The sequence below is a fragment of the Scatophagus argus genome, chromosome 4 (assembly GCF_020382885.2).
Source record: "Scatophagus argus isolate fScaArg1 chromosome 4, fScaArg1.pri, whole genome shotgun sequence".
NCBI lineage: Eukaryota > Metazoa > Chordata > Actinopteri > Scatophagidae > Scatophagus > Scatophagus argus.
Window position 1 is genome coordinate 6,129,935 of NC_058496.1, and position 21,271 is coordinate 6,151,205.

At 42.2% G+C, this 21,271-nt stretch overlaps 1 protein-coding gene across 6 annotated transcripts in view; it reads right to left on the reverse strand.

The window, feature by feature from the left end:
* Positions 1-21,271, reverse strand: part of trpm3 (transient receptor potential cation channel, subfamily M, member 3) — a 130,275-nt gene that overhangs the window by 33,872 nt on the left and 75,132 nt on the right. For all 6 annotated transcript variants that reach the window (XM_046387109.1, XM_046387108.1, XM_046387107.1 and 3 more), the window contains exons 8-10: positions 10,161-10,335; positions 9,435-9,558; positions 1,183-1,255 (exon numbers count right to left, since the gene is read on the reverse strand). In XM_046387109.1, the coding sequence (XP_046243065.1) occupies positions 1,183-1,255; positions 9,435-9,558; positions 10,161-10,335 (372 nt within the window). The remainder of the gene's footprint in view (positions 1-1,182; positions 1,256-9,434; positions 9,559-10,160; positions 10,336-21,271) is intronic.

Sequence of the window (21,271 nt, forward strand, 5' to 3'; positions counted from 1 at the left end):
AAATGAGAAGCTCTTATGGCCTAACAGCACACAGTGAGGCCACGTGTCCCTTTTAAAAGTGATTATTGACCTCAAAGGGAATCCATTTGAAAAATAGCAAATTAAAATTGAAATTTATACTTCAAAAGAGATGATTTAAAAGAAAAAAACACTTAACATAATACACTGGTGACTGTAGTAAGTGTAGTCCTGTAATTATTTGTCTCTGGCCAAACATTTAATGAGCAGCTGTGTTCATGTTACGGTAATTCATTAGTCTGCAGGTGTTGTTATGATATCAGGGCTTTATTAGCATATAAAATAGGAAACCTGAACTCTCTGCAAGGTTGTCTAAAACGACTTTAATAAGTAGGAGTTCCACACGGGCCACAACCTGCTCACATTTAAAGGTACAGTTCTACATTTTCTGAAGTCGCTTATGCACTCTTCAAGAATTAGATGCACAATAAATACAAAGCTGGAGCCAGCAGCCAGTTAGTTTAGCTTAGCACAGTAAGTGGAGACAGAGTGAAACAGCTAGCATTACTTTGTCCAAACAGAATCTACCAAACCAGCACCTCTAAAGCTCACTAATTAAAATATCACATCTCCATTAATCCATACAAATCTGTGGTGCAAAAACAACATGTTGTGGATTTATGGGTGGTAAAATATTTAGCATGCCAAAAAGAGACACATTTTCGTTAGGAATTAGTGGACCAAGCCAGTAGATACTGGCTTATATAGGACAGGCAGTGATAAGAGGAGTATTATGTGCCTACAGCGCTGTGTTTCTGCACATACTGGAAGAAAGCAATTGTTTGATAAGCTAAGATAATACCAAGACTTAAAGCTACAAGTAGACTTTGGAGTCTTCCTGCCTCGCAGTGATCAAAAATCGCTTAATGGAGCTTCAAGATGGAGGAAAAAAAATAAGCACAGATGTTTTATTCCTGAGCTATTAACTGCAAAAGTAAAAACATACCTCTGTGCTATGAACATACACCTAAACTGGGACAGTGAGAGCAGTGCTTTCTGAAACGCTATCATCCTCCTTTTATGTACAGAAACTTTCGAATAACAACATTCCCGGAGGGCGTCAGAGAAATGGAGGCCACTTACTGTACATTCATGCTCCAGCATGCACACACACACACACACACACACACACACACACACACACACACAAAAGCCCACACCCACCTTTCAGTAAAGCAGTGAGGATGGCAAGGTCAATATCCTGGTGACCCTCTGACCCCATCCGGAAAACTGTTATCTGAGAGACAATGAGAGGGAGAGACAGAGAGAGACAGGCAGACAGACACAGAGGAAAAGAGTGAGAGACAGGTGCATGAAATTTACACAAGCCAAACTGTTTAAAAGTAATTTTATTACTTCTGTTGTTGTTTGATTGAATGTATCAGGGCTTATAGTATTTTTAAAAAATCGGTCACACCCAGAGTGAGAGTGTTCTTGTTTGCTGGATTAAAAAACGCTGCTGCTGAAGGAGAGTTGAGGTATGTGATGTAGTGTACCGTAGTGTACTGTATCTCCTCTCCAGACTGTCTCACTCTCTCTCTGGTCTGTTGTGCACTGAACACCACAAAGCCCTCGCATACAACATGTTGGTTGTTAAGGAGGGAATGAGGGGTTTCTCTGAGAAGACAACAGAGGAGAACCAGAACAAAAATACAACAGAGTGAGAGATCACATGACTATGAAGTAAGGGTGCGCTCCGTGACAGGAGAACATTTTGTTCTTTTAGTTTTGCTGTGTAAAACATTTTTCAGGTGAGGATTTAAGGAAAATATTTTACTGTCAGGCCAGTTTAGGCCTTTGTGTGTGTGGTCTGACATGTCTTTTAGCTGTATTTTTTATATCCTGTGTGAGCTAAACTAATGGTGCGTTGGATGAAAGCCAAACTCCACTGAGAAGGATATCTGAGAAATTGGACCATTTTTCTGTTTTGTTTTTTTTTTTTTGCCAAGTACAATAAGCATGTACACATAACAAATGTTGCCGTGTGTGGGCATTTATACTCGTATGTGTGCATGTGTGAAGGGCACCTTGTGGGAGCTGAGAGAAAGCGTGTTCTGAATGCCTGACGAGCAATTCCTCTAATCCCTCCATCCACCCATCCATCTCCTCCCACCTCCCTCTCCACCCTGCAGCCCATCTCTCTTCCCATCTCCTCCTCTAAATGGCTTCATTTCATGGAGCTACGGGAATCTGTGGGCTTTGTTGCTGCTGCTGCTGCTGCTGCTTTCCCTTGGGCAATGCTGCAATGTTGTAGGCTAACCCTCCTCTCTCTCGCTCTCTCTCTCTCTCTCTCTCTCTCTCTCTCTTTTCACACAATCTTCAAGGCATAAAAGTAATTCAAATTGCATTGATGATTTACAGTAACTACTGAGTTGGCTTGCGCATCATTTGCACACCACATGCAGATAACATGTTGGCGCCTCCCTGACAGAGAAAGGAGGAGCGAGACATCATGCGACGGCTCCTCAGCCATGCATTGTAGATGTAATCACTAATAACAAAAGCATCTAAGTGTGAGTGTGTTATGTGTGTGCGGCGGTCACAATCGGCCTGTGTAATCAAAAGGTCTTTCTCCGGGGGAGACAGGAGTGCGATGGGATGTGAGGGTATCGATCGAGGTCTTCACGAGTGAGGACACAGATGAGTCGCTGGTGCAGTGTGTAATTTCATGTGCTTCTCTGAGTTAAGTTATAGTGTGTGGTTCTTTATACACTGTGCGTGGTTGTGTATGTTTGGATAGTGCAGCCAGCCAGTGGCTAGATTATTATTTGCTAGAATGCATCTTTGCCCTTACTTTAATAGATGTTAACAACCCATTTAAAGAACCATCTGTTGGACACACACACAATACTATGATCTAACCCAGTGGTTTTCAAAGTGAGGTCCAGGGACTCCTGAGGGTCCTTGAGGGAGCCCCCAGCAAAAAGGGGACTCATTTATTTTTGCCATAATTCCATCCATAAGTAACACAATAATGCATAACATGGCATAACATTGTGGCATAACCACAACAATTAGATGATTAATTGCATAGTTGATCGAAAGAAAGTTAGCTGTCAACTATTTTAATAAGCAATTATTTGTTTCAGTCATTTTTCAGTTGAATGGACAAAAAAACCCCTCAAAAAACAACAATTTAAAGACGGGACGTTGGGCTCCGGGAATTTGTGATGAATTTTTTGTGCATTTTTTCCACACAATTTTTTTGCTCCCTTGCACCGTTTGTCCCTTCTCTCCTCCTGTCTTCTCAGCTTTTGATGAGGTGTTCCACATCCTGATTGCTCAGTGAGGTGCACCTGGCCTGGAGGAAGTGTTTGTGCAAGCACCTTTGCCAGCATTTGTAGTGGAGAGACTTCTGGAGTAAGGGCTGCTGTTGTTGGCCTCTCTGCTTGGGATTTGTCGGTGTTAATCTGACAGTTTTGTAACAACTGACCTAACCAAGTATGGGCGTGTGCTCTTACACAGTGACTATAAAAGGTCAAACAATATCCATGCAAAGCTCTCTTACAAGATCAAGATAATGTTTTTTGGGGGGTTTTTTTTAGATACAGAGACAAAGAGTGGGCAAATAGTTTTTAAGAACGCACTCACGTGTAAGGCTAATTTCACCCAAGCAGTGCAGATTCATATTCTGACCACTTGTTCATTATATCTTGTATCATTAGAGCATAATGGAGCCACACACGACTCTCTGCTGTCATAAGGACTAAAGATGGATGACAGCGTGCTCGAGGAAAAATGATGATTACAGAAGAGGTTTACTATTGTTGCTATTCTCCCACCCCCCAGGCCTCTCCATCCATACCTCTGCTCCATTTCCCATCATCTTTTTGCCCTCCCCTCCCACCTACAACCACTAATCTTTCAACAACCTCCCACTGGCATGCGACTCTCCCTCCCCCCACTCATCTTTTCCCACTGCCTCCTTACTTCTTCCTCCCTCTTCCCCCAAGGTGACCCTGTGGATATGCCCTACCTATTATCATGGAAGCTCTGCATTAGAAAGGCTAAGCAACCCAACTGCTATGTCAACACAAGGTTGCTAATTTAATCCCAACGATCCCCCAGAGCCATCAATAAGTGTGTGTAAAGGTAAACAGACAGCACCTGCCCCATCTATTTCCATCATCACAAATACGCAAAGGAGTTCTCGAGTACCTACTGTGAGCAAACGTTTAATATTTAATTCTTTTTTTTTTTTTATAAGTCATGCATACAGTTACACATCTATTGTACATGATTCCCTCGATGTGCAGATGACAGCTGTGGGCAATACTGTTGCTTATACTATCTTTAAAGGCTGAATGTGACCTTTCTCTGCCTCTACACTGACATACACCACCTCGTGATGACTGACTTGTGTTTGTGCCGCACTCCATATCTTCAATGACACAAAAAAGCGGAGAGAGGAAAAGAGCGGTAAAAAGAAGGAGACGAGCAGAGGCAAGATGAGACGGTGGGAAAGAGGAAGCGTGTGCAAAGACTGAAGGAGGGTGATTTAGTGTTGGGAAATTGAAGACGGATATGAGATATGAAAAAGGGGGAGGGAGTGCAATGTTTCCCAGTGTGACTGGGTTCTGTCGGAGGATTCCTGCATCTTCAGTGTTGCTGGGCCTCATGCTTAGAGGATCAGAAAACTGCTCTTCACGCTGCAGTGACCCTCGCTGATTGGAAAACATTTGTCTTCATTAAACAGGCAAAGACCCTGCTGATGCTGCTGCATGTACATACAAGTACATACAAGACACGTGGCAAACACTACACACACACAGAGTCTAGAGATGTTCACAGCATCTGCAGTACATTAGCAGTGGCAGCAGTTGATATCTGACAAAAGCTAGCGAAAGTATGGAAAGCTCAACCAAGGAATTGTCTCTCTTCCAGCATATTGATGCGCTTGTACCTCAGACTCTCGACTGTACCTCATTTACACATTTGCTCTTCACCCAAACCGCATTTGTTTTCCTTTCTCTTACTTCCTGTCTTATTTCCTCCCATCACCACCCCTCTCTCCCTCCATCTGTCCCTAACATCCTCCCTTACCTCTCTCTCATGGTACATTTAAGTCACTCTTTTGCTCCTCTCCTCTTCTTCCTCCCACTCGTTCTTAGTCTTGTCAGGGAGGCGTAGGGAAATTGCGGGTTGGTGGTTCCTCCTCAATATTTAATCCGAATTAAACATATAAGGACTATTCTACGCTCAATTATTCATACCAAGCTGGGAGATACCAGGACAGTCATCTTGCACCCGAACCCCCCACCCACACACACACACACACAGAAGAAGAGGGGGAGGAAGAGAAAGGCATATCTGTTTTAATTAGACCAAGAGCTGGATTCATAAATTTTAGCCCAAAAAAAAAAAAAAAAGATTTGTGACAACAGGCCTGGATAACATTTGAAAGCGCTCACACGTAGCCTGTAGCCCTTTCAGCATGCTTGTTTGACTTTCATACGAAGTTATTCCACCTTTGTGTCGAGAAGATAAAAGAAACAAGAAAAGTGGTTCACATATAGGAAGATAATTTCCCTTATCATGCAGGCAAATTGATAAAAATCTGGCCTTTCTTTTAGCATTCTCTTTCACTGCACTTATATAACGCATTATCTATGTACTTTACATCTGTTACCGCTCTGTAAAACTCAAGAACTGGCACATTATTCCCTGGTTAGCTTCACAATTATTTCCTGTCCTTCCTCCTTTGAACCTAATAATCTATCATGCATCAGAACAGATTTTTTTTTTTGTTCACAGGGAGATGAGCCAGCACACTCTTAAATTAGATCAAATGATAGCATAAAGCAGATAAGTGGGGCTACTGCTGCTGTTTAATTCCTAACTAACTTCATAGCAAAGTGTTAATGATAAAATTCATCATGTCGCAACCTAAAACACTGAAACAAAAATAAAAATGGCTGTGAGGGTTGTTCCACTTGGTAAAGCACAAACATTGTTCATTGCCTCTTGATATAAAGTATAAACAGTCCTGAGAATGATAAACAAAACAGAGGCAACAGGGAAATAACTGAAGCACAAAATGTCTACATGAATAAACCAACAAGCTGAAAATAAGGGATAAAAGGAAGACACGGCCTTTCTTTAGTCTTCCTCCTTCCCTTCACTGGCCCTCTAAAGCAGACACACACTCTCCCCTTCTCTTCCATTTTCCCAGGCAGTCACCTTTAGTCTTTTTCTTTTCCTCCTACTCTTCGACTTTCCTGCGACGGAGCCAGAAAAAATTAAACCAGACCACGGACAGACACACACTCTCATCATGCCTCTCTCTCTCTCCCTCTCTCTCGCCCTGTAACACACACTTTTCCAGTTTCAGACCACTGCACTGACACAGGACAAACCTGCTTCTGCTGCCAGTGTGAGTGACTCAACACAACGGATTCATGACCCTGCTCCTGACCCGGGTGTTAACATGGGTTTGACACTACTTGGCTTAGTTTACAAGAGAAAACCCAGAGTTCTTTTGTTGCTGCTGGATTATGGTACAGGCACTAGATCTAACATAGTTTTGCTCTACAGCAGGTATTAGCTGAGATCTCTTGGCAGAAATGAAATATAATATTTAGAGTTATATTTTCATTCTATTCATAATAATCCGAAAATAGGAATTGCTATTGGAATAGAAAAAGGGCCTTCAACAAACTGTTGCCACAAAGGTGGAAGCATAGCATTGTCCAAAATGCCTTGGCATGCTAAAGCATTAAGATTTCCCTTCACTGGAAGTAAGGGGCCGAGCCCAACCCTTGAAAAAAAGTCCAATACCACACCTGATTTGAATAACAAAGATGTGTGTCCCCATATTTTTGTCTGTATACTGTATGTTACCATGTTTCTCCAGCAGCCCAGAATAGACAAACCGACCACTGACTCTACAGTGATCCTTTGGTGTCATTTAACCACATAGGGAAGTGTGTTTGGTCCACTTTTGTTTTCGGACTGAATGTTTCAGGCTTTGCATGGTAACTCTGTATTTTGCTCATTTTTGCCCTCATTTTCTTTTTTTCCCTTCCTCCCTTGCAGTTACTCACCTCTAATCTCACACACACACTCCAATGCATGGCTGATTATGGAGTGCAATTAGAAGGGAACCCCTGTGATGCTTATCAGCCTGATAAATAGGTGAGATATCTATCACTCTTTCTTTCCGACAAACATGATTAACTCTGGTTGTCTGAGATTCACTGTGAGGTGCATGAGCCCTGATGTTTGCAGTATCCACTGTCCACTGAGTTTTTATGGAAGGTATAGTGTACAGGGCAGAGGACTGCTTCTACTGGACACATGATCAGCTATTAAAGTTTTATGTCAATGGTAAATGTTTTATGGTTGAGGTTATAGGCCAAAGATGACATTCTGTCTTATCCAGCCCGGTCTCACCAAATAGTGTATGAATAACACATCAGTTTCTTCAAGTTAGTTCACATGCCTTTTTGCCTGTCATTTAACACCATCTGCATTAAGCTCTTCTCTCATTGTAGCATCAAGTGTCATAGAGAAAAAAAAAGTAGCACAATATGTTGGCAATATGAGGAGGTAGATGGGTTCACCCAGCAGACCAGCGTTTGAATGCCATGTGAAACTAAAGGGAAACAGAGACCTATTTTAACAAAGTGAGGTGCATAAGTAAGTAAACATATTTTAACTCTTTTTCTCATAATCCTAACCAAATCGTGACCACAGACAATGTAGGTAAGACAGCAAAGGTCACATGATTAACGTCAATTGACTTTGTCCTTTCTTGTATGTCTAAAAGTCATCAAACAGCATTAAATGAGATGCAAAAACTTAAAATGAGAGAAACGACAAGCAGAATGTCCTTAAAAGTGGCATGCTGCTCATACATACGCAGTCCCGTGACATCGCCATGGTGACATTCATACATACTACATGAAGGTATACAAAAAGGTAATTTCTTCCTTTGGCAAAAATGGACAATCAGAAAAATATCCAACTGGCTTGTAAAATGCACAAATATGAATTCAAAGATGAAGCACGGCTGTTGGACTTTTGTAATTCTGCCAAAATACACTTTGAGCGCTCAGTTTCAGTACGTAGCCGCAACAGTTTTCAAAGAGAGAGGCAGCATCTGATTATCTGGCCTTTACAGCTGCTCCTGCTGAATGATTCACACCCCATTGTTGTGCTCTGCTGTATTGTGTTCAGAAGATCCATCAGTGTGAGCATCAGTCAGCCACTGCAACCCCACTGAGGATGCAATCAATCCACTTTCATGCTGCACAGCCATGACCAATGCCGGGCTGGCTGCAAAATACTATGAGCAGCATGTGTGTGCTTTTTACTGTGTGTGTGCTTTATATGGGCACATGCTTATGAAAACTATTAACCTAGAATATTTTATAATTGTAAATTGTAAATAATTTTTACAAACAGGGAAGACTATTGCATGAGAAGTACCTCGACATCTCAAACAACAGACTCTCATGATGATAAACTTGATTTTAGTTCAGTTCTTTTACTTCAAAGTGTCAGGCTTCGGTGTGTGTATGCAAACAATTCCACTTTCACTTATGGGGCAGATATTGCCCTCCATTACTAAAGAGATTGTTCCTGTTGTTGAGGTGAGAGCAAGCAAGTGGTAAATAAGTCGCATTGCTAAGGTACAGTAAAGGTTGTTAGCTGTATCATTTGCATCATAGGGGATGTGTTAGACTTTTATCTTGTGAATGAATGCGAGGTTGTGTGTGGTTTTTTGCATGTGCGCTGCATGCACTGCTGCAGCACACACTTTCACACACAGCATAACTTAAATACACATCACCTCTCCACAGAAGGCTTTAAGAAAAGGTTGCCTTCATGTGACTGACAGCACTCGAACGAGACTGCAAGTCCCTCCCAGGGGAGAGGGATGTGTGTGACAGCCCCACTTCCAAGACATGTGCACGGACTTAAACACAGCCAAAGGGGTACAGACTCTCAAGGTGGAGGCCATTTGGTCCCGAACGTCATCTGAATACATTTACATCCACTTAACATTACATGTCATGCATAAAAGATGGGGTAATAATTGCTTCAATAAAAGTTTCATGATGAGCAAGCTTCATTTGACAAATCCATTTTGTCCCCCCGTCACATATTTTTCATTTTTGGGCTAATTTATACAGGAGAGACATCAAAGCTTAAGTGAATGGTGATATTGGTGTTATTAGTGGTTAAACTGTGTGTGTGTGTGTGATTGGGGGGAGAGGGAGAGAGAGAGAGAGAGAGAGAGAGAGACACTGTGTGTGTCTGCGAGTCTTCTCTGCTTCAGAGAGGATACGCCCATATGTACAGTATATGCTGCTCCTATGTTTTCTGTTTCTGCATCTGCAAATATACTCACAAATATACATGTGCAGGTGTGTTTGCTGGCATGTGTATGTGCACATGTCTGTGATACTCACCAGCTCTTTCTTTTTCATGCACTCCATGAGAATGATGAACAGATGTTGGGCCTGCGTGCGGCTGTAGGTGAAAGTCTTCTGGATGGTCACCAGCAACTGGTCTCTTAGAGACTCGTTAATTATGCTGCAGAACAAACAGGCGGAGAGGTGTGAAACAAATAAGTGTGTTAGTGTGGGGGGTCAGACAGAGGTACGAAAGGGAAAAAGCTTAGAGGAAAAGCGGGCACATCAGATTTGTTTGTCAGTAAGTGAAACCACAGATGACTGCGGCTCTCAGCACTGCTGTCTGCTTGGTGTCCTTGGTGAAATGTGATTCTGCACGTTTACTTTCATCAGTAACTGGATGAAACTGGATGGCTGTAAAAACAAGCCTGAACTTAGTGTGTGTGAATCATGAGGGATGTAACTGTTCGCTGTGTTATTAAAGTAATGTGTCAGCATATTTAAGAAAAACGTTTTTGCCTTGACAGCATCACCACATCTTTTTCCAAAAAAAGGCAAAGGGCAGAATTAAACTGTCGCTGCCATATACAATACAGTATATATGAAACTGTATGCTTGTTATGTTTGATATAAGGGATGTTGTTCAAGAAAAATCTGAAATGATGAGAAATTCTGATTACAAAAAATCTCAGGAAGACAATTTCTACAGAGTAACTGATTTTCTACACTGGACAAAATTTGTATTAGTATGTGTTCGCCCTTGGATTACAGCAGAGTGCCTACCCGCCTTCCTCAGAGTATTTGTGTCCGAAGGCCAGTATGTCTGAAGCCCTGCCGCTGCCATCACACACCACCACAGGAACGGGAGGTGTGTCCCTGAGGTACTCCAGCACAATGGAGATCACATTAGGGCCTCCTTCTACAATGAGAGCCACCACCGGCACACCCTGTCCAATGCCTGTGCAAGACAACGAGTGGGAGCAGGAGACGCAGAGAGGGTGGACAGTGATTGGACAGAGGGAAACAGGAATGAACAATACAGGAAAAAGGACAGAAATGTGAAAAGGGAAGAGGGAAGTTAAGGAGAGAAAAAAAACAGAGGAATAGTCAATAAACAGGCTTCATTACATCAGCAACATTTGATCTGTAAATAGTAAAACTAAATCCAAATTTGTTAAGAAGGTGCAAATATGGCACCTGTGGCATCTCCTGATTTTACTGTCAAGACTGTACGCTAATTATAGTAGACAGAGTTCTTTTTTCTTTTGAAAAAGTGCCTGTACCAAAAATAGGCAGCCCACTTTGTGCTCGGTGCTCTGTTCCTGTGGCATGGACGTGTGCGTGTGCGTGTGTGTGTGTGTGTGTGTGTGTGTGTGTGTGTGTGTGTGTGTCTGAGAGAGAGAGAGAGGTTCACTGATAAACCTCCTACCGCTCTGCACAAAAATGGCTCCTTGCCTGCTAATCACAAGCTATTTAGGGTAATTATGCATAATTAGCAGGTGGGTTTTTTTTTGCACACAGTGAGACTACATACAGAAGAAGGTAGTGTAGCTATGAAAGGACTTTCCTGCCTCTTTCTTAGTCGTATTGCTCCCTTTTCTGCTTCTGGTTTCCTTTCTGTATTCTATTTCTCATTATGCCACTGAATGTCACCTTTAAGACACCATGACCCCCGTAAAACCCCAGGAGTCCCATTCTCTCTTAGTCCCCCTGTGTTCTTGTCCCTTTTAGAGGTTTGAGTGCAATCCAGTCCCTAAACCCTCCTCTTCCCATCCTGCCCTTTAGAGCTCTCTGTCTCACTTCTTGTCTTCCTCTCTCCAGTTTCTCTTTCTATAGCCACTCCATTTTCATCTTCTCCCGCCCATTCTCTTTCATGTGGTTGTGTTTTCAGTTGGGTGTTTTGACTCGTCTAATTCAAAAGCTGTGTAACTGCTGGATCTTCCCCGCCCCGTGCCCTCATCCCGGTCTGCATAATTCACGGAGAAGAAAGCATAGTCTGTCTCTCAAACATTCAGGCATACAGGCACATACAGATAAGTGCTTACATACTGTATGCACAGACATGCACACACACACACACACAAACACAAGTGCACGCACACATTCAGAAACGTACCCACCACCATTACGCTTTGCCTCACACAGCCTCGTGCGGCCTTGCAACAGGGACAGTTACATAAGGAGAATATTTTCGGGGCCTCGCCTACTTCAAAGAGGTAAAACGTCACTGTGCCACAACACATCACACTACCATACATCAACAGAGCTGAATGTGAGAGGGAAGCAGGCTAATGACCCGTATTTTGAATCTGATTCTTCCATTTCGGTCGGATGTCTATTTTTGCTGTTACCTGCGTGCGTGCATGTGTGATTGAACTTGCAGTTGTGTCGGAATCAAGCATTGATATTGATGACTAGTGAGCTTTGGAGGCAGCGCGGCAGTATCTAAAGCAGATTATTGTCCAAGTGAAACCCACTGAGGAGCAGATGAGGAGGGGAAAGCACAGCTGTGTCATGGCTAATTGGTAGAAGAAAATTCTGCCTGTGCACACATACGCTCACACAAATACAGATAGATACACACACACTACCACAAAAACAAGCCACAAATGAAGTCAAATTCTCTTTTACCTAACTAGTCCTACTCTAAAACAGCGGGTGCGTTTTAGGATGGCTTTTGACCTCCCATTCACAGTTAGTTTTTCTAATTAACTAAAGACTAAACAGTACTCATTCCTGAGGGAACTTGGATGGATTAAACATGGACGAGGAAGATGGCGGCCCATTCATTCTAGTTAAAATTGCCATGCCGAAAAAGTTTCTCCTGCTTCCCACTGTGGGACCAAATAATATTTTGGCACCAAATTACCTTAAAATGTTATGGGACTTACACCATATAGACAAAAGTATTGGGACGCACATCTTGGTGATGAACTTGAACGGAGAATGCGAACCAGGCCTTTTTCACAAATGCATTTTCACATCACTGCATGAATGGGCAAAAATCTTGTGGAAAGCCTTCCCAGAAGAGTGGAAGCTGTTGTAGCTGCAAAGCTGTCCATGTATTTAGAATGCAATGTCATTAAAGTCCTTGTTGGTGTAATGATCAGGTGTCCCAGTACTTTTGTCCATGCAGTGTAATTGCTATAATGGTGTCATTTCAGTGTGCAAGCTTCCCAGGGAATGCTCTTTCTGGTTTTATAGACATTTGCATTATAATGATGTATGGAAGCCATTTCTGGATCTACAGACATGATGTGACTTGAATTCAGACGACACAGAAAAACTGCCACACAGTCGATGTTCCTGGAAGTTTGAATGGGAACTTAAGTCCTAAAATGAGCTCTGCAATCTGCTGCTTCAACCAAACTTTTTTTTTTTTTTTATTTAAATCTTGTGATTGTAAGAAAGCTGAGAGCCCTTTGGATGATATATGCAGGTGTATTTTGTGGTCTGAACGCTGCCTTTTTAATCAAACACAACACTAAGTGCAGTGTTGATACGCGAGTCGGCACTTTCAGAAAAATGCCTTTCGTTCTAAAAGCAAATGTAAACCCGTTTCAGTAGAGCTAAGCTGTTATGGAGTATACACTGCAGTGGACTGTCTGTGTTTAAATCTCCCCATTTCTCACATTACTTCATTTTCTACTGCTGTTTCTTTAGATTTACGAATCCACTGGTGAGGAGGGACTCTGCTCTCCATAAATAAAGGAGGAACATAAATTCTCTTGGTGTGGGTGGGAGAGAGAAGCTGTTGTTCTTTGTGATATCCTCATCTCTACTGTTCTCTACAAAAAGTACGATATATAATACTATACAATAAATTATAATTGTATAATGTTAAACAGACAAACCATGGATTTTGAGATTGTGAGCCATATTTTATTGGTAGCGTCACAACCAGTACACACAATGCTACAACCGCCTGTTTTTTATTTTATTTTTCCTGACCTTGAAATTCACTTTGCATGTCCATGTGGTATTTTGATTCCCGGCACATGGCGCACAGGTGGGAGGAGAGGCACAAACAGGTGGGAGGTTCGCTCAAATGAGGCAGAGCAAAGCGAGTTGCTAATATTTGGGTAGACAAAACCGTGTCTTTGTACTTTGTACTACAAACAGACGTCTCAGAACCTGAACACATCTGTTTCTGGCACGACATCAGTTTGCTGCCACTTGGGTGAATTGACATTGACATTAAAAGTAATGCAAAAAATACTTGAAAATAAACTAATTAACAGTCCCCAGCTAGCAGACTTTTTAAAATCAGAAAAACAAAATGTGTTTTGTTTAAAACAGGGACGTCAGTCTGAGCACTCAAGAACAAGCACTTTGTGCTGATCTTTGCACTTGCACTACTTCTTCTGACTCGCTCAACACATTCAGCCTTTCCACCCCTTATTCTTGCATTGACTGTATCCATGCACAATTCACACCCTCCAACGCATCAGATAACACAATTGTCAAAGCCCTACTCTCTCATTCTCTCCCTTGCATCTCTGTACCTCATACATAGTTTTAACCCAGTGTGCCCACACCGGATCTCTTGGGACGGAAACTACCCTGAATAAGTGCAAAAAAGCCGACGCAGAAGAAAAGGAGAGCGAGCGAAAGAGAGAGAGAGAGAGAGAGAGAAAGAGAGAGAGAGAGAGAGAGGTGGTCGATGAGGCTTTAAGGCCACAAATTTCTATATTTATCCAGCCTGGGAGACGAGGAAGTAACGAGGAGGAGAAGGAATTAGGGAGGGAAAGAGGAGCGTGTAAGCAAGACACACATAACATGCTTAAATGGTCCTAATTAAGGATCCAGCAATGACTCATCCTGTGTGTGTGTGTGTTTGTGTGTGTGTGCGTGGGCGTGTGCGAGTGTCTGCGAGTTTGTCCTTGTATGTGTCAAATTAGTATCAGCATGACTGGAGGAGGTGTGCTACAGTATGTGGGTCGTTGTCTTCGCACCCGCCACACGACAAGTGAAAAAAAAATAAAAACTCCCTCAGTCACACACACACACACACACATATGAACATGCTTATCCTCGGAACAACCAAAGCAGACAGGAAACATCAGATCTGTGAAGGCAACATGACTCGACAGGCTACAGAACAAAAGGTCAGGGGGTATGGTACACTAAAAGGGCAAAGCTTCTCTCAAACTTTACATTTTTGGTTTTGTTCTGACATCAAAAATATTTCAGAGTCAGCCTGATGGTCTGTGCCACCTTTTCATCAGTAATTTGAGTCAAGTTTTGGTCTTACCGAATGAGCCAGAGGGCATCAAACATGAATGGCTTCTTTGATAGAGAAACAACACTTACAGTTTACACGACAAAAAATGTTATATAATTTTGATTAAGTTTGATTCAATCTGGAGGATTCAGCTCAAATGATTTAAGTAATTTTCACTGTGTCATGTCACCTGGATCAATCAGCGTTAGACCGCACACAATGGCCGACAGCCCAGGCAATGTGAGCTGGCTGTCTTGGAAACCATCCCACTCTCCTCAGTCCTTGCTTGAACTGGAAGTCGTTCTGGTCAGTCACCAAAAAGCTCTTATTTCTGTTCGGAGATCACAGCAATGGGGAACAAGGAGGGATCTCTGAGGAGCCATGTATGAGGATACACACCTTCAAGGAAGCCTTTTTTAACCTTACTGGATATCAGCTATTGTTTGGATGCTGCAGCTGATCGGACTGATTTGATACGTCAAAGCGTCATTGAAATTGCATCACACAGTGAAGACAGTTTAAGCTGTTTAAAATGGATTCATGGATACATGAAGTCTGTCAGCAAGAAAGACTTCTGAGATCATTTGTCATGACATTTCCCTGAGCACTGGATTTGATATGTTACACAATTTCAATTTTCCCTGAAACATTAAGCTTAATAAATAATTTAAACTATTCAAATGACTCCATAACCATGTTCTCTGTTGTTAAATAATGAATCGACAATCAGAATATCAATAAATGGAGACACAAATAATGAATAAATAATAACACTTTCCCCAGCAGAAATGGGAAGACAGTGGAAGCACTGCTGCTCGTGAGATCTGAACATCTTAATCGTAAGCTATTAACAAAGTGCACACGTGCAGACACAAACTCCATTAAAGTCTCTACAGCTGTTAGAGCCAACTGACGGCTGTGATCATCATCAGAAATGGACATTTCTTCATGTGATGCTTCATTTACCCTCAATGGGAGGAACTAAAACACACAAAAAGTGAAACTTGGATGCAGTTTAAGGAAATTTAAAGGGATGTACCCGAGGATCCTTGTTGCAACCTCGTGGTTGACCAGGACACATTTGAAGCCTTTCAAGCCAATCTACCCAAGCAACCGAGGCCGCTTTCTAATCACTAGGCTCTTAACTTTATATTATGTTGTCGATAATATACAGCTTTTCTCTACTGCTTTCAGTGGAGTAGAGTGTTGGTTAGCAAGATACCAGTTAATGGACATGGAAAAACCTGTGAATTTGCAGAAATGTAAAGTGAGCTAAAGAAAAACTTTCAGGGGCTTAAGTACATCACCTCCACTGCACACATTTGGTGTGTCCAGAACAAAAGCTGAAATAAAACCATCTCTAAGTGCATTTAAAAGTAATTCAAAACTTACTTTTTGGAAGTAGCAAAGCAACTTAATGAGATAACTAGTAATTATAAATAGTTACTATTCTTCTGATCAGTAGTAACAAAACTACTGATCAGATATGATATATTGTATAATGCATATGTCGGCTCTGCAATGCAATTAAATTATTCATGAAAGCAACAGTAAACATGTCATCACAAAACAAGCATTACAGGCTGGGTAGTCATAAATAATGTCACATTGTGTCATCTCACTCCATCCAATCTATCAAGTATCAGAAATGCTGGAATGCAGTAAGTCACGTCAACGTAAGCCCAATGAAACAATTAAAACCAATCCATTTATATGACAGGAGGAAACAGAAAAATGGAAATTTAATTGTTCTCTTAGTTGTTTGATCTTTGTCTCATAAGGATGTGTTCAGGAGTGTGCATAAGTTATCTCTCAGGAAATTTCTGACCTTCTCATCGCTTTTTTAACCACTCTGACTTTCCCAAGACATTTACCACAGTTCACACTACTGATCATGCAATCAGTTTCTTTCCACACCACTTATCACATTGTCATCCATGCGCATCCTCAACCTTGGACAATATCTGGAGCAAGTCTTGTATCCAAGCGTACCCACTACCGGCTCTGTTATCTCTTCACCACAGGGTTGAACACTCTGGCGAGTTCACGTTTATCATTTTGACACGTTTTCTACCTCCATTCTTGCATGAACACACTTTACCCACAATGACATTAACCGTCCCCACATTTGTCTCTGTGCACCAACTTTCACATGCCCGCAAATATTTTATCTACAGATCCAGCCACAGTGCCAGTTCAGTCCCACTAATTTAACCAGTCATCAATGTAGCACCACCACAGGGAGCACGACCACTGACCTGACAGCTCATGAAAAACTAATATTCATTTACGTAAGTATCGATCGTCTTGAGATGTCAATTAACTTTTGCACAGCAGAACTTTTCAGCTTTACTCCAAATTATTTCCCTGCTATTTTTACTTCACTGGTTACAGCCACATTCAGCAGAGGGTGACATTTGTAAGACAGATTCATACTGTAACACTGCAGCTGTGTGATATGTGTCAAAGAACAAGAACCACCAAGTAATCCAGTTGGTCACACAGTTGGACGGCATAAAAGGGGGCAAACTTATCTGAAAAATCAGGGGTTTGTCCAGGCACTTATGGTACTTGAAAGAATAGCATTACAACCCTGTTGACTTCCCATGAACCACGGTTTAACTATAATCTCTTGTGTGCGTGCTGCTCTATGGTGGAGGTCACAATGTCAAAACTAATCTACCACGCAAGGCCTTATGGCTTCTTGATTCAATTACCCCAGGCCAGCTACTTCATCTTTTACCTATACTGTGATTAATGAAAACACTGCTGTGGGAGGTCAGTGAAGGTCACACAGCAGACACAGATGCTAAAAGACACACATGCCCACACCCCTGCACACATTCAATATAAAGTACTTGTGCAACCATTTTAATACTCCAAGTAATTTAGACGAAATGGAAGAGGGCACACTCAAGGTGCCTCATTCATTCAAAAACTTTTATTCCTCTTTGAGCCTGGATTGTGCATTCAATATACAATGTTCACATGTGCAAAAACACAAAAGCATGAGTAAATAAGATGCAGTGTTTTCCTATCTTTTTCCTTGCTCAATTTTAAGGAGGAAATTAGAAAACATTCATGGACAAAGCCTATTATGTCCTTTCTCTTGCTGCCACATCATCCTGCCTTTTCAGCGAAGACACCTCAAGGTAATACTTCATCTCACCGCCTGCATGCTCCTCAGCTGCTCCACACGTCCTTTGCTCTTTACATAATTCTCTTCCCTCTCTGCTCACGCTCAGTCCCTTTTCTCTGTCGTCATTTTCTCACTCTTCTCCATTCCCTCTTTTACTTGCCATCTCTCTGAGGCAGGTGCGTGATTAAAACACATTACGGCCACTGCTGGAGACGTGTCAGAAGAGCTGTGCAATGGTTGAGTGAGCTGCGCTGAACGGTGCCAATCATTTTATTGATTTTTCTCTATTTTTGAGTTTGACAGTAACTGGAGATGGTAAAAATGAGAGTGCGCTTGAATGAGAAATATCACAGTCACATCACAGTCTGTACATGATAATGAAATGTCTGCTTGTGAGCTCTGGTCATCAGCTCTGTCCCTCTGTTTGCACGTGAAGCATACTGTGCTGCCTAAGCTGAATCCTTGTCACGGTAATCCAGGCTCATGTGCATCTGCATCTCTGTCCGTGTTCTATCAAGCTAAACCATGTTCAGCTGAACAAGTCACGAGAGAGCCGTGCACATACAGCAGGGCACACCGCTGAGCATTTACTCTAGCGTGTGAATGTGCTGGCTCCAATCGCCAGCCTCCTGACTTCAGTCTCCTGTCATAAAACATTTATTTTGTTTACGCTCAACCAGAGCTGTCCAGATATTCTTGTCCACTTTCCATTGATGAGGGTTCAAAAGTACAAGGTGCAACACCTTTGACCACATTAAGTATACAGCAGCAGAGACTGGAGGAGAGTGTATGCAGAGGAAATGCATGCATCAAATCATAAATTTTGGTGTTATTAGGTTTCAGGACTGCACAACTGTGTTCCAGTGATTAGTTTTGACACGTGCCAATGGTGTACAATGTGCAAAATGACCACAAATGTCTTGTTTCAGAAGCTTTGCCATAGAAGCTTTGTTACATACATAAATACAACATAAATCTTTCAATATATTTCAGTATATCACAAAATGATTTTTTTCTGGAGTGCAGTTAGACCACTGTGTGGTTGTATAACATCAACTGCTATATTTTACCGGAATTATCACCTCATGGTTGTGTGCTTCTGCCAACCAGTCAAGTTCAGTTTACATCCCTGTCCGTCCACACTCATTGGCCTATATTAGAGACTAGTTTTACAGAAAAGTACAAAGGAACTTCCACACACGGTCCAACAACAAGCACCTGCAGCTCAATATCAGTAGTAGTGTGGTGGATGTAAAAACATAATCACTCTAATCACGTCACCCTCGAGTCAAACTGGACGTAATAAAATTCCCTTCAGGAATTCCTGATCGTTCGCAGACACTGAGACACATGTGAGTTCAGTGAACTTGGACTTTGATCACCTAAATCTAATCAGTTCATCCATGAGTCCAAGTGGATGTTTGTGTGAAGAAATCCCCTCAAGGTGTTCCTGAGATATCATGTCCATGAGAATGAACCAGACAGACAGACGGACGACCCAAAAACAGTCTGCTGTAACTGGCGCAGAAGCATGAAAACTGTGTTATAATATCGTGGAGCCAATTTGATTGCTACAGCATTTCCTGCAGTCACATAGTGATAGCCGTTGCATGGAAAATTGCACACAGACACAGTAGGATTAGCTACAGGATTGCCCAGACATCACAAAATACCACAGGGGAAGATTACGCATATCTATCCACTGCACTTCTTTCATCTTGTGTTTGTGCGCACTGTGTGTGACTGTTTGTTAAGAGAAAAAGGGTAAAAAAAGAGCTTGTGGTTATGTGTGGTCCACAACCCACACGTTAGGCCACTCAAACTAAACTGCTTTCTTTACTTCACTTATCCTCCTTTCCCTGACAGGACCTCAGGCTATAGTTGGATCCCACAGGAGCCCTTCTATGAGGAAAACTGATGCTCTCCTTGATTGACCATGGACGGGTAATCAAATAAAGAAATGGCCCTTGTCTGCCAACCCTTCAGCTCTGAAAGGAAAGGAAACACACGCACAACAAGGTGCAATACATTATACAGACAGAAGGGGGGCGCACCTTTATTTAGAGAGCAGTGAAATTTGAATTAGAACAACATCCAATTCAACATCCAATGATACCAACACCTGTTACCTTTTTACATGATCCAAACTGGGGTTTTCTAAGTAGTGCACAACCTTCCCAGTCTTTTCTTGCCCCTATCCCAGCAAAACAAAAGCGCTGGGTCAACTACTTCAGGTAGCTTGGGGTTCACATCACAGAGGACTTGAAGTAGTCTGTATACAAGAACAGCCTGATCAAACAAGACACAGCAGTGCAACCTTTATCACCACAGACGGCTGCGGAAATTCAGGATGCTCAAAACATTCAACACCTGCACTGTTGAGAGTATACTGTTAAGGAACATCACTGCCTGATGTGGCCACAGCACCCAGCGGGACCGCAAGGCCATGCAGAGAGCAGTAAGGTCGGCAGAACATACCAATGAGATGCAGTCCCAAGCCTAGAAGATATTCACACCCGGCGATGCAGAACCAAGGACAGCAGAATCATTAAGGATTCGAACAATCTGAAAACTGGCCTTTTTCCAGCTGTTGCGGTCAGGGGAGCACTACGGCTATCAAAGGGCCAGAAATGAGAGGTTAAAGAGGAGCTACTTCCTTCAGGCTGGCAGAACCCTGGGCAAGGCCACTGCCAGGACTCCTGACAGACTACAACTCTGACGCTGCTGACAACCATCATCAACCACCATAGTTCTTCTGCATGTTAAATATTTGCACCATATTTAATATTTCATATTCTGCACATGTTGAGGTTGGTGTGAAAAAGTCTCTGTGTGATAGCTTTGCAGTATGGATGGTCAGTAGCAGGTATTCAGTATTGTCCCCTATTGTCCCATTGTTTCATCAGTAGATCCCAGACAGGATTCAGATGTATGTAAAAGCCAGTCAGATGATGGATAATAGGGATAGCACAGTACATTACCATCGACAGCCAGATGCTTGTATGACGACTGGGCGTCCCTTTGCCTTCCCAGCCCCTTTTGTATGAGTCCAGGCATAGGATGACAAAGGGAAGTCCATAGGTCACATGACTGGATGATGAACATTCAGGTACCTTGTAAGCCCAAGGGACATTTCTTGCATCCATGGGGTCATGGGGACAGGAGGTCAATGACAGGTGTTACACTAAAGGAAAAAAAACCAGGTCGTTTCTGAATGATGTTCAACATACCCTCATGAAGTCCCTATCAGCAAACATCAGTTATCAGAAAAGGTGCTGACAAAGTCAAAGTCTGAGTCATGTTATTGTTCTTGACACTGCAACCTTATATCCATTTGGTTACATCTAATCCCTCAGTTATTAAATAAGCAATGATATAAGAACGTCACCCAGACTCTGAGGAAACTATTACAAAACGGCTTTATGATGACAACAAAAGAAGGTAATAACAAATAAATCACTAAATCACAGGTTTGTTCCCAGCCCTGACACGTTCTAAACAATACTCCGAGAGGCAATTGTGAAATGTGTT